Source organism: Globicephala melas, chromosome X (genome assembly GCF_963455315.2).
Source record: "Globicephala melas chromosome X, mGloMel1.2, whole genome shotgun sequence".
NCBI lineage: Eukaryota > Metazoa > Chordata > Mammalia > Artiodactyla > Delphinidae > Globicephala > Globicephala melas.
This window is the reverse complement of record NC_083335.1, coordinates 90,750,285-90,765,002: the sequence shown is the minus strand read 5'-3', so window position 1 is coordinate 90,765,002 and position 14,718 is coordinate 90,750,285. Positions and strand designations below refer to the sequence as shown.

At 36.7% G+C, this 14,718-nt stretch overlaps 1 protein-coding gene across 13 annotated transcripts in view; it reads right to left on the bottom strand.

Annotated features, from left to right (window-relative positions):
- CASK (calcium/calmodulin dependent serine protein kinase) overlaps positions 1-14,718 on the bottom strand; it is a 391,035-nt gene that overhangs the window by 38,404 nt on the left and 337,913 nt on the right. For 7 of the 13 annotated variants that reach the window (XM_030834960.2, XM_060292132.2, XM_060292133.1 and 4 more), the window contains 4 exons: positions 6,209-6,294; positions 4,840-4,908; positions 1,928-1,996; positions 494-529 (listed from right to left, as the gene is read on the bottom strand). In XM_030834960.2, the coding sequence (XP_030690820.1) occupies positions 494-529; positions 1,928-1,996; positions 4,840-4,908; positions 6,209-6,294 (260 nt within the window). The remainder of the gene's footprint in view (positions 1-493; positions 530-1,927; positions 1,997-4,839; positions 4,909-6,208; positions 6,295-14,718) is intronic. The other 6 variants (XM_060292136.2, XM_060292137.1, XM_030834962.2 and 3 more) reach the window with 2 other exon arrangements.

Here is a 14,718-nt window from a genome sequence, read left to right as displayed (position 1 = left end):
CTTTTCATGTTTGATTAGGCTGTAAAGCCAGGAATTTTCTGTTCTTTTTTTTTTCATTGTATATGGCTTTTAGAAATACACATGCAGATACAAATTATGAAAAAGCCTTCAAACTTCAGATAATTATTGCTTAAAAATGTTCACTGGCATGTACGTTGTAGTTATTCTTAGAATTCTAAGAATTTTGTAACCTTTAAAAATTTTTTTCCACCCCAGAGGCAGGCCCATAAGATCCCCAAAGGCTGAATTCTCAACCATCAACACAAAATGATCAGGTTGAAATTACAATAACCATCACAGCTACAAAGATGTTAGGAAAAAAATCTTTATAGAGAATTAGTCATGTGTAATGTGTTAAAATGAAATGGTACAAGCTCTCAATGCTCAAATGTTATGGTCCAAAATGCAGACATTATGGGATGAAAAGGGTTAATAAAGGATTGGCTATTAGCAGCTCAGTTTAGAGAAGTTTCTATAGAGGGTATCTATTCACCTGTCGTCCTTTTGGTTGGGTAGTTGATGGCAAGTCCTGTAGAATAAAGCCAACCCAGGAGAAAAATTTTCATTTACTTTTCAAAGAGTACAAGGTAATTTGTGTGTTCTGTTACAATATGGTTAAAAAATGAGCTAGATTTAAGTTGTAAAGAGATAATATACATTATTCCATTTCTCAGAAATGTTGAGTTATCAAAAAAAAAAAAAAAAATCAAACCCAGGCCATTTAGCAGCAAGCTGAAGAAAGCAGGTAAGTTTAAGCAGAGAGAAAATGTGTTCTTAAGAAACAACTCAGCATCTTCAACACAAAAGCCACTGCAAGTGAAATAGCCTATTTAAAAAACCCCCCAAAACTCAAAAGAGCTGTTGCCCTTTTCAACTTAGTCACTGCAACCATTTAGATTTCGAAAACTTCAATGGTTGTACGGATTTTCACCATCTTAAAGTTATTAAATGTTATAAATGAATTCCTTTGGTAGCCTGTTTTGAAGCTGCAAATAAAAGTCTTAGGAAATTTTCTTCCATAATTTCTCTTATATCATTCCATTTGAGGTGATCTCTAAATTATTTAAAAATTTATCTGATAAAAATGTTGGTATATTTTTAAAGGGCAAGTTAATAGGAAAAAAGTGATACTGCTGTATTATTAGAACTCTCAATATTTTTAACAGCAATATCAGCAACTTAGAGATTTTGTTACCCCAAATATTGCACACCTGCACGTATTAAGTGCTCCCATTTGTTTAAATTAAAAACAATTCTTTTTACTTTCCAAAATGGATAGTTCTGAAAAAAAAAAAGTAAAATTCCAAGTTCAAGTCAAAATATAAAGTACTTTGTGTTAAAGATGTGATAATAGCGTGGCTTAAGTGCAGTTTGAAGCCAGTTCCTTTTGCTGTTTATATCCAGGCAAGGCTTATAGTTCACAAAAGTATGTGCACGTACCACAATAACAGAGGGCACACCAATTCGTAAACTTAGATAGCGGAAACTAAAACATGTTGCTGATATCACTCAGAATAGACAACTACAAAGCCCGAGAATACCCAAATGCCTACTCTGCAAAATCCTTACATTTCTTTATCTTTCTCAAATTAAAAAAAAATGTTGAGAAATTTCAAGAAACTTCCATTTACATCCTTTGCATAACTTTGAGCAAAGTCATAAATAGTAGGTGGGTGACAGAGAAATATTTTGAGAATGACCAAAGCAGTCTTGAAGTACATTTCTTCAAATTTAACTAATGAAAGGCATTTTTAATGAGAAGAAAATGTTGAAAAAGATTTTCCAGGAGTAAACTGCATTGTAGCTGTAGTAGCCTTGTATATCGGCAGAAGACAATATTTCCACTGAACACATGTAACTAGAACACTCATGGCAGGTGGCACCAACAAAATTGTCACACTTTGCTGTGTGGAGCTAGAGTTCTTACCGAAACAGAATTGTTAGTGCTGCTATGACCATTAGCTGGGGACTGTCTGGAAGTGGAGGGGGAATCTCTCTGAAATAAGACACAAGGTTCATTAACACAGAACACCAGCACAGAAACAGAGATATTCACATCAACAGTTACAACCACAGTCTGACAACCATTTCCTTTGAGGTTTTAGCTATAAAGGTGCCATACTGACTTACTTGCATGATTTCACAGAAGTATGGAAAAAAATTTTACAGTTTGAAGATTCACATATTGTAAGTGATGACCATGTCATTCATTAACCATTTCTTTCCTGTCTCTAACATTCTATAACCTTTGCTTTCTTTAAATAAGACCCTGAAGGGTGACTTGATATTAAAATCCTATCAAGTACTGTAAAATGACAAATATTACTATAAAATTATTGTGCTGAAGATCCCAACTGCCTAATTTTTATTGAAAATTAGGTTTGAAAAGTATTTAGTAATCCTTAGGTACCTTGGTATCAAAAATTACTGAATGATGCAATTTGAAGTGAAGTGAATCTCAAAGACTTCTCATGTTGTAATCACCTTAGAATCTTTCTAGGATAGATATTACTAATAAGGGTAAAAGATATACACCAGAGAAGAAACCTTTATTCTTTTAGATTATTTTAGCGGATTAATTAAAACAATAATCTTGAGCCTCTAACGATTCTGGCAAAGATCCCAGCAGCCACAACCACTATACTATGTGACATGCTCAAAATCCTTACCAGGCTCCACTCCCTTATTGTCCAAATAAACTTTAATGTTAGAAAAAGGAGGGGATGAAAATAAGTATTTAAAAATTTTTGGTTTAGTAGAGTTCTTTGAAACCTTTGAAATGTGCATGTCTGCTCAAAAGACATTTGCTTTTTCTAGAAGACTTAAAGAAAACCCCCGGAACCTGTTAGCCTTTAAATAATGGGATCCCTTAGATGAGTATTGTCAGATGTTAGTGAGCAGAATGATGTCTAGGCGCCACCCCCAGAGACTCATGTCAGTAGGGCCAGGGTGTGGGGCAGGGGTCCCCTCTTTTACCAACGGCCAGGGGGATGCTGATGAAGGTGGCCAGAGAGCTTTTCTTTGGGAAGTACTGCTGTAACTGGGAAGAGTCCAACCACAGGCTTGAATTCTGCCAGAGCACAGGAGAGTCAGACAGATTGGGGGTAGGGCTAGGAGGGGAGTACATTTTTTCCTATTCTTCAGAGGTAAAGAAGGTAAGAGAGGGCTCTTCTTACTCGAGAGCATAGCATTTATATGTGTAATTCTGGTCCCACCCCAAAACTACTTCAACCACTCAAAAACACAAGAGAAAATTTTTAATAACTAACACTATTTTCTGGTTAGTGAGCCAAAAAGACAAAAATCAATCGTATTTACTAAATTTCTTCCAAGATGAGAAATGGTATGAGGACCACCTGTGATTTTTAGACTATCAAAATGCTTTACATAAAAATGCATGTGGGGCTTCCCTGGTGGCGCAGTGGTTGGGAGTCCGCCTGCCGATGCAGGGGACACGGGTTCGTGCCCCGAGCCGGGAGGATCCCACATGCCGCCGAGCGGCTGGGCCCGTGAGCCATGGCCACTGAGCCTGCGCATCTGGAGCCTGTGCTCCGCAACGGGAGAGGCCACAACAGTGAGAGGCCCGCGTACCGCAAAAAAAAAAATTAAAAAATGCATGTGACAGTCTCTCTTTTCCAGTAAGGTTTGTGTACTAGGTAACAAATTTCAAAACTATAAATCCTGGAGCAGAAGTACTTCTATATTTTGTCTTGAAATATAGTACTAATTGAAGTTCCATAAAAAGCCACCGAGAGGAGCTCAAGACCTGATATAACAGAAACCCCAATTGTCATGGCTCACTAAAAATATACTTGACAGAACTACAAATTGTTATACATATCTTCAATAGGTTTACAAAAAAAATGAAGCCTCTGATTTTTCTTGTGAAATGTACATCACTACTAGAGACTGGAAGAAACATTATAATTTCTCCATCTATTTCTCCTAAGTACAAATTCAATCTTCTAGATGAAATAAGTTGTCTGCCAGTCTTAAATATTAACTGGAGGAAATGTGTACTTCATATTGATGTACACATACTTGGAAGATGCACAAGAAAGAACAAGCTTCAGAAAAAAATATTCAAACTGAATGCGCAATGACCAAAGGATGACACCATTTAGGCCGGCTCATATTTCCAAAGATAAAAAGAATAGGTTTTTGAATCTCATTTACTAACCAATAGCAAACTGAATAATATAGGTTGGGAAAGCTACAATTTCTAAAGGATAAGCCTATTGTAAGAAAGGAACTTTGGGTTTGTATTACTCTAGAAAACTTGTTTACGAATCAGATAACATTCCAATTTAAACAATTTCACAGAAGGTTGCAAAAGCCTATATTCCTCTAATAACATCAGTTATCAATTTCTCATAGACTTAACATCCATCTAGAGACCTGTCACCATTATCTGAACTACTCTATCTTAACAGAAATAGACCACTTCTCAGATCCTTGGAAAGAAGAAGTATCTATGTGATTTCTTAACAAGGGAAGTGAATGTACTTCCTGGAAATATTATTGCAGTTATGATCTTTTTTTTCCCCAGAGACTCTATTTGTTCTTTATTAAGTCTTTGTCATTATTTGGAGCTTCTCTATATGTATTTTGTTTTGATTCCAGCCTGCAGAAAGTTAAAGTGCTGAGGACATCTCCATGGAAGCAGGGCTGAGTAGGTGGATGGGACCTACTCTGTTCCGTTATCTTTGTTGTAAAATTGGTGTGCAGTGATCAACAGCACAGGCAGAAACAATTTCCCAGAAAGCCAAAACATTCAGCCATCAGCAGACAGTTAGTTAAGAACCCAGAGGAGACGGGGTGTTTCGTTAGAGCTATTACCTCACAGGACGACGACTGAGTGCGGTAACTTGGCACGATCTTGAAGGTGATACTCCCCCGCATTTCCCGCTGGAGGAAAAAAAAAGGAGAGCTCTTTTAACAAACAAATGTTGCACACAAAAACGCGCAAGAAACCACTGAAAATGTGGGGGCGTATTTAATGCAAGTCAGCTGAGAGTGCATGGGCCTACAATGAAACCTAGTTATAAAAGCAGGAACTGCTCACACTAACAGTGGAGGTTATTCCTGGGAAAAGCCCTGCAAAGTCAAGGCTGACTGTCCTGGTCTTACAGCAAAGGTATAACAAACCTCTGATGGTTACCTTTTCATAGACACGAATACAACTCTAAGTGACATGCCTTTCAAGAGTGAATGTAAGTTGAACTGTACAATAGAACAAGTAATTACATAAGAATTATATTTGGTAGGCTACATTATGATGGTGTACTCCATAAAAATCTGCTCTTTAGGGCTTCCCTGGTGGCGCAGTGGTTGAGAGTCCGCCTGCTGATGCAGGGGACACGGGTTCGTGCCCCGGTCCGGGGGGATCCCACATGCTGCGGAGCAGCTGGGCCCGTGAGCCATGGCAGCTGGGCCTGCGTGTCTGGAGCCTGTGCTCCTCAACGGGAGAGGCCACAACAGTGAGAGGCCCACGTACAGCAAAAAAAAAAAAAAAAAAAAAAAAATCTGCTCTTTATTTCATAATTTTGGCATTAGTTTTGACTGTAGTGAGTCTGTGGTGCTTATTTCACCTTCAATAGATATAAGTAACATGGCAGGCTGCTACATTGTGGTGGGAAGAAGGTCCAGGACAAGAGGTCCGAAACATCTCCCTCTGCTCGCCAGGGCCTGTCACTCTGCACTCCCTACCCCGCCCCAATCCAAAGCCTAATTTGAACACAGATTTTGAATATGCATGGTAAAAAATGGCCTGGTCTACTATGACTTTCCTTTCCCCTGTGCTGCAGAGAAATCCAATACAGCTGGCTATGACTCAGCTACACAGGAAAGAGGCTTCTGACACTGCTGATGTCAGCAGAGTTGAGGTCAGTGAGAAACTAGTTCACAAGCATGCACAACTGCAAAGGTTTTCTTTAAACATCTGTTCAATAAGAAATAGGAGACAAAGGATTGAAAGGAGAATGTTCAAGCCCACACTGCTAAAGATGGGCAAAATGTTTCTAAGCTCTGCTGCATGTGAACATTTTCCTAGCTCTCAGTTTTTATGAATGTTGTATAAGTTCAAGTCCACACAAATGATGGTACCAGAGATACTCTGATTATAAAAGAATATCCTTTATTTGTGCATTAATAAATAAGTTAATGAACTGAAAGTCAATCTTAGAAAAAGAGACTTTCATTTACTCACAAGCATTTTTTGCAGCTGTTCCACTGTTTGGTTAGCCACACTGATGCCATTGATCTCTCGAATTTCATCTCCGACATGAAGTGTACCTAAGAAATTACACAAAATTATAAACATGAAATGATATATACTTTTATAATAATAAAATCCAAAGGCAGCAACGTAAGTAATTTAAAAAAATTAAGCTAAATACTGAAGGCCAATATTTCAGAACCAGGTACAAGTTAGGCTCACATGGTAAACTCACCAAAACAGATACACATAACTTATGGAAGACACAGTTTTGAAAGATGGCTGTAGAAATCTGCTTATTTTTCTGAGAGAGGCAGTGTGTATATAGTGGTTTAAAACTACAACTTCTAGATGCAGCCTGTCTGGGTTCATACCTCTGCTTCATCACTTATACTAGCTTTAAGATCTTGGGTAACTTACTGAAACTTTCCATGTCTTGGTTTTCACATTTGTAAAATGGAGATGAAAACTATCTATCTCATAGGATTGTTATGAGGATTAGAAGAGTTTAATACGTGTAGAGGGCTTAGAACTGTTCTTGGCACATAGTCAGTACCATTTAAGTATTTGCTGTTATTGTCATTATTATCTACCAAATATGATACAAAGGCTGTTGATTTTCAAAGAATTGTGATATAATATCTGTGTAACAACAAGTTTATATTAGACATACTGCAAACTTTTAATAATAACGTGGTAGGCATTTCAGGGTCCTGTAATACTTCAACTAGAAAAAGTGACCGAGAACCAATGCTTAAATAGTGTTATGAAAAATTTTGCTTTCTTATTTATGAATTGTGCACGTTTACTTATTGACCTGACTCCATCATGAAAAGCTCATTGTATCTTTAAGAGGTACGCACTAAAATGCATATAAAGAAAATAAGGCACCTGGTATTTGCTTCAAAGTAATCCAGGGGGGTGGGCAGTAGGGCAAATACAGATGAAACCAGTGTGGCCATGAATTAACAATAATTCTACCTGGCTTATGGGTATGTGGGCGATCACTTCACTATTCTTTCCACTTTTCTCTACTTCAACTGACTGCACTGTTTTCTCTACTCATGTTTGAAAGTTAACATAATAAAACATAAAAATTTGGGGACTTTTGTTTCAAATATGGTTGATTAGGCACTCACAGACTTTCTTACAACTACATATCCCGTCTAGGGCACACCTCTTGAAGTGTTACTGGTCTCACAAAAGGAATGCAAATTCCCAAGAACACTTCCCACTTCCATCCACACTCTCCCCTCCACACAAAAGGACCCTGTGAGCTGCATCCAGAGTGGTGGCAAAGTAAGGACGGAATGAAATAGTGGGAGGGGTAAATGCCATTGCTGTAATGCCTGACGGCCGGATTCTGAGCCTTGGGCCAATAGCAAGTTACAGAAGCTGAGCCTAGGATTCTGTAGGGAGCCAAGACCCAGATCAGTGGTACTCCATGGCAGCTGGTAGAACAAGGAACAAACCCTTCCTGGAGGAAAGCGTTTCCAGTTTAGGCCCCCAAGACTTCCATTGACTTGAACAAGCAATAGGCTTACAATCAAAGATCACCAAACATACATACAATAAGGCAAACTACTATGCGAGTCATCAGAAAGAGAAAAAACAGATTTAGATCCTCAAGGAGGATAGATATTGGAATGGTCAGATATAGAATACAAGAATACCTTGTTTTCTTGTGCCTTGCTTTACTGTGCCTCAAAGATTCTGCATTTTTTATAAATTGAAGGTTTGTGGCAACCCTGTGTTGAGCACGTCTATCTGCGCCATTTTTCCAACAGCGTTTGCTCACTTCATGTCTCTGCATCATGTTTTGGTAATTCTCGCAATACTTCAAACTTTTCCATCATTATTATATTTGTTATGGTGATCTGTGATGAGTGATCTTTGCTGTTACTATTGTAATTGTTTTGGGGGTGTCATGAACTGTGCTCATATAAGATGGCAAACTTACCTGATTGTTGAAATGACAACAAAGGATTTAGAATATTACATAAACTTTGTTGATAAAGCAGTGGCAGGGTTTGAGAGAACTGACTACAATTTTGAAACAACTTTTACCATGGGTAAAATGCTATCAAACAGCACTGCATGCTACAGAGAAATCATTTGTGAAAGGAAGAGTCAATCAATGAGGCAAACTTCATTGTTGTCTTCTTTTAAGAAATTGCCAGAGCCACCTCAAGCTTCAGCAACCACCACCCTGATCGGTCAGCAGCCATCAACATCTAGACAGTACCCTCCACCAGGAGCAAAGATTACGATTTGCTGAAGGCTTAGATGATGGTTAGCACTTTTTAGCAATAAAGTAATTTTTAATTAAAGTATGTATATTTTTTAGACATAATGCTATTGCACGCTTAACAGATGAAAGCATAGTGCAAACATAACTTTTATATGCACTGGGAAACAAAAAAATTCAGGTGACTCACTTTATTGTGGTGGTCTGAAACCAAACCTGTAATATCTCCAAGGTATGCCTGTGTAAAATAGCTATATGTTAAATATTAGGGGAAAGAAAGGGACCTATTTACAAGGATGAACATGCAACAAGAGATTATCAGGTGTGAACAGACAGATCTGAAAATAAAAAGAAGAACAAGTAACTAGTACCTCTAGAAAGGAAAAATATAATTGGTAGCATAAACCAATGAACGGATGAGCTGAACAGGAGTTCAGATATGGCTTAAGAGAGTTTCAGTGAACTGGAAGACATAACCAAATAAATTGTCTAGAATGCAGTTCAGAGAAGTAAGGAGATAAGGAAAATAGGAAACAAGAAATAAAGAAAATATGAAAAAGATATTAAGAGATATGGAGGGAATGTCTAACATACATCTACCTAGAGTTCAGAAGGAGAGAATAGAGAGAATGGAGAAGAGGCAATATTTGAAGAAACATGGTTGCAAATTTTCTTGAACTGATGAAAACATGATTACACAGCTCCAGAAAGAATAATGTATCCCAAGTAGGATAAATAAAAAGAAATCCATGCTGGGAGGTAGTAAAACTACAGAACATCAAAGACAAAGACCTTAAAAAGTCCAGGGAGAAAGCAGAGATCACCTACAAAGCAAGGACAATTATAGTGACACCAGACTTCTCAATATCAAACAACAGATGCCAAAAGAAAAGAGAATGGTAACCATTAATTTAAAACTGTGCTCTCAGCAAAAGTAATCAAGATTGAAGCTGACATAAAAGGGGAAATTGACAGTAACACAATAATAGTAGGGGACTTTAACACGCCACTTTCACCAGTGGACAGATCATCCAAAATGAAAATAAATAAGGAAACACAAGCTTTAAATGCAACATTGAACAAGATGGGCTTAATTGATATTTATAGGACATTCCATCCAAAAACAAAAGAATACACTTTCTTCTCAAGTGCTCATGGAACATTCTCCAGGATAGATCATATCTTGGGTCACAAATCAAGCCTTGGTAAATTTAAGAAAACTGAAATGGTATCAAGTATCTTTTCCGACCACAACGCTATGAGACTAGATATCAATTACAGGAAAAAAACTGTAAAAAATACAAACACATGGAGGCTAAACAATACGCTACTAAATAACCAAGAGATCACTGAAGAAATCAAAGAGGAAGTCAAAAAATACCTAGAAACAAATGACAATGAAAACATGACGACCCAAAACCTACGGGATGCAGCAAAAGCAGTTCTAAGAGGGAAGTTTATAGAAATACAATCCTACCTCAAGAAACAAGAAACATCTGAAATAAACAACCTAACTTTACACCTAAAGCAATTAGAAAAAGAAGAACCAAAAACTCCCCAAAGATAGAAGAAGGAAAGAAATCATAAAGATCAGATCAGAAACAAATGAAAAAGAAATGAAGGAAACAACAGCAAAGATCAATAAAACTAAAAGCTGGTTCTTTGAGAAGATAAACAAGAGTGATAAACCAGTTGACAGACTCATCAAGAAAAAAAGGGAGAAGACTCAAATCAACAGTATTAGGAATTAAAAAAGGAGAAGTAACAACTGACACTCCAAAAATACAAAGAATCATGAGGGATTACTACAAGGAACTTATGCCAATAAAACGGACAACCTGGAAGAAATGGACAAATTCTTAGAAAAGCACAACTTTCCGAGACTGAACCAGGAAGAAATAGAAAATATAAAAAGACGAATCACAAGCAGTGAAATGGAGACTGTGATTAAAAATCTTCCAACAAACAAAAGCCCAGGACCAGATGGCTTCACGGGTGAATTCTATCAAACATTTGGAGAAGAGCTAACATCTATCCTTCTCAAACTCTTCCAAAATACAGCGGAGGGAGGAACACTCCCAAACTCATTCTACGAGGCCACCATCACCCTGATATCAAAACCAGACAAAGATGTCACAAAAAAAGAAAACTACAGACCAATATCACTGATGAACAGAGATGCAAAAATCCTCAACAAAATACTAGCAAACAGATTCCAACAACACATTAAAAGGATCATACACCATGATCAAGTGGGGTTTATCCCAGGAATGCAGGGATCCTTCAATATATGCAAATCAATCAATGTGATACACCATATTAACAAATTGAAGGAGAAAAACCATATGATAAGCTCAATAGATTCAGAAAAAGCTTCTGACAAAATTCAACACCCATTTATGATAAAAACTCTCCAAAAAGTAGGCATAGAGGGAACTTACTTCAACATAATAAAGGTCATATATGACAAACCCACAGTCAACATCATCCTCAATGGTGAAAAACTGAAACCATTTCCTCTAAAATTAGGAACAAGATAAGGATGCCCACTCTCTCCACTCTTATTCAACATAGTTTCGGAAGTTTTAGCCACAGCAATCAGAGAAGAAAAAGAAATAAAAGGAATCCAAATAGGAAAAGAAGTAAAGCTGTCACTGTTTGCAGATGACGTGATACTATACATAGAGAATCCTAAAGATGCTACCAGAAAACTACTAGAGCTAATCAATGAATTTGGTAAAGTTGCAGGATACAAAATTGATGCACAGAAATCTCTTGCATTCCTATACACTAATGATGAAAAATCTGAAAGAGAAATTAAGGAAACACTCCCATTAACCACGGCAACAAAAAGAATAAAATATACCTAGGAATAAACGTACCTAGGGAGACAAAAGACCTGTATGCAGAAAACTATAATACACTGATGAAAGAAATTAAAGATGATACAAACAGATGGAGAGATATACCATGTTCCTGGATTGGAAGAATCAACATTGTGAAGATGACTATACTACCGAAAGCAATCTACAGATTCAATGCATCCCTATCAAACTACCAATGGCATTTTTCACAGAACTAGAACAAAAAATTTCACAATTTGTATGGAAACACAAAAGACCCAAAGCAATCTTGATAAAGAAAAATGGAGCTGGAGGAATCAGGCTCCCTGACTTCAGACTATACTACAAAGCTACAGTAATCAAGACAGTATGGTACTGGCATTAAAACAGAAATACAGATCAATGGAACAGGATAGAAAGCCCAGAGATAAACCCACACACATATGGTCACCTTATCTTTGATAAAGGAGGCAAGAATATACAATGGAGAAAAGACAGCCTCTTCAATAAGTGATGCTGGGAAAACTGGACAGCTACATGAAAAAGAATGAAATTAGACCACTTCCTAACACCATACACAAAAATAAACTCAAAATGGATTAAAGACCTAAATGTAAAGCCAGAGACTATAAAACTCTTAAAGGAAAACATAGGAAGAACACTCTATGACGTAAATCACAGCAATATCCTTTTTGACCCATATCATAGAGAAATGGAAATAAAAACAAAAATAAACAAATGGGACCTAATGAAACTTCAAAGCTTTTGCACAGCAAAGGAAACCATAAACAAGACCAAAAGACAACCCTCAGAATGGGAGAAAATATTTGCAAATGAAGCAACTGACAAAGGATTAATCTCCAAAATTTACAGGCAGCACATGCAGCTCAGTATCAAAAAAACAAACAACCCAATCCCAAAATGGGCAGAAGACCTAAACAGACATTTCTCCAAAGAAGATATACAGATTGCCAACAAACACATGAAAGGTTGCTCAACATCACTAATCATGAGAGAAATGCAAATCAAAACTACAATGAGATATCATCTCACACCAGTCAGAATGGCCATCATCAAAATATCTACAAACAATAAATGCTGGAGAGGGTGTGGTGAAAAGGGAACCCTGTTGCACTGTTGGTGGGAATATAAATTGATACAGCCACTATGGAGAACAGCATGGTGGTTCCTTAGAAAACTAAAAATAGAACTACCATATGACCCAGCAATCTCACTACTGAGCATACACCCCGAGAAAACCATAATTCAAAAAGGGTCATGTACCACAATGCTCATTGCAGCTGTATTTACAATAGCCAGGACATGGAAGCAACCTAAGTGTCCACTGACGGATGAATGGATATAGAAGGTGTGGCACATATATACAATGGAATATTACTCAGCCATAAGAAGAAACGAAATTGAGTTATTTGTAATGAAGTAGGTGGACATAGAGTCTGTCATACCAAGTGAAGTAAGTCAGAAAGAGAAAAACGAATACCGTAGGCTAACACATATATATGGAATCTAAAAAAAAAAAAAAAAAGGTTCTGAAGAACCTAGGGGCAGGACAGGAATAAAGACGCAGACGTAGAGAATGGACTTGAGGACACGGGGAGGAGGAAGGGTAAGCTGGTGTGAAGTGAGAGAGTAGCATTGACATATATACAGTACCAAATGTAAAATAGCTAGTGGGAAGCAGCTGCGTCGCACTGCATGGGGAGATCAGCTTGTTGCTTTGTGACCAACTAGAGGGGTGGGATAGGGAATGTGGAAGGGAGATGCAAGAGGGAGGGGATATTGGGATATATGTATACATATAGCTGATTCACTTTGTTATACAGCACAAACTAACACAACATTGTAAAGCAATTATACTCCTAGAAAGATGTTCAAAAAAAAAAGATTGAGGCTAAAATGAAATATTTACAGACAAACACCACCTGAGGTAGTTTACCAACAAGAGACTATCACTAAAGGAACTTTAAAGGATGTAGTTTAGGAAGAAAGAAAAACGCTCCCCAAAGGATGGTCTGCAATGCAAAAAGGAATGATGAGCAAATAAAATTGTAAACATTTATGTAAATCGAAACAAAAATGGTCATGTATTTTAAGAGTAATTTCAAATTTGTGGATTTAAAACAGGACAGAATGAAAGTGCTGGGCAAGAATAATATGCAAGTCAAGACTGGGATCTAACTTGATGTTCCAATGTCTTTGTATTCTTTGGGAGTGGGATTAACATACTGTTTCACTTTAGTATATGTCGAGTTAAATATGCATGACAAAATTTCAAGGTAACCACCTAAAAATTAGAAATAGAGTGCTGAAATTCTAATTTACTGGGGGGTGGGGGGATGGAACAAAAATGAAGGAAAAATATCAATTAAAATATGGAATAAATATTTAAAAAAGCAAGATGATAGAAATCATCAAAATAAATATTAATGGACTAACCTTGCCCATTAAAAGATAGCAATCATCAGAGTGCATTACAAAATGAAAAACCCAAATTTGGAAATGTTTGTAAGACACACTGTACAGCATACAGGCACAGAATGGTTAGAAATGAGGGAAGAAGACATGCTAGGAAATACTAAAGTTAAGTTGGAATAACTATATTAATATAAAATAGGTTTTAAGTAGAAAGTATATTAAGGATAGACATGGTTACCAGGCACTTCTATGCTCCTAATAAAACAGCTTTGAATATATAAAACCAAAAGTGAGAGACCTATAAGTAGAAATAGAAAAACTCTACCATGATAATTGGAATATTTCGACAATTACTGATAGGTCAAACAGACAAGAAATTAGTCAATATATAGAATATTTGAACAAAAAAATTAACCTCAAGCAATCATATAGAGAATTCTGCATGCAACAATTAAAGAATAAACAGTCTTCTTATGTACACATGGACCATTTACAAAAATGATTAAAGTGCTATGCCATAAAGCAAGTCTCAACAAACCTCAAAGAAATGGTGTCATACAGACCACATTCTCTGACCCCAATGCAATTAAGTTAGAAGTAAAACATAAAAAGATATACAGGAAATCCTCTTAAATGTGGTACATAAAAACATTTCTGAATAACTTGTGGGTCAATGAAAAATATAACACTAGAAATTCAAAAATACTTAGAACTGAATCACAATAAAAATGCTTCATATCATAACTGGTGGGATACTGATAAAACAGTACTTAGAGAGGTAGAGTTTAACCTTAAAAGCATATATTAGAGATGAAGAAATACTGGAATAAATGAACTAAGTGTTGAATTTTAAAAGTTAGATAAAACCAATAGAAAGTAGAAGGAAGGAGAAAATAAAAATTAGGTCATAAAACAATAAAATAGAAAATAAATATACAATGGAGAGAATTAACAGAACCCAAAGTGGGTTTTTG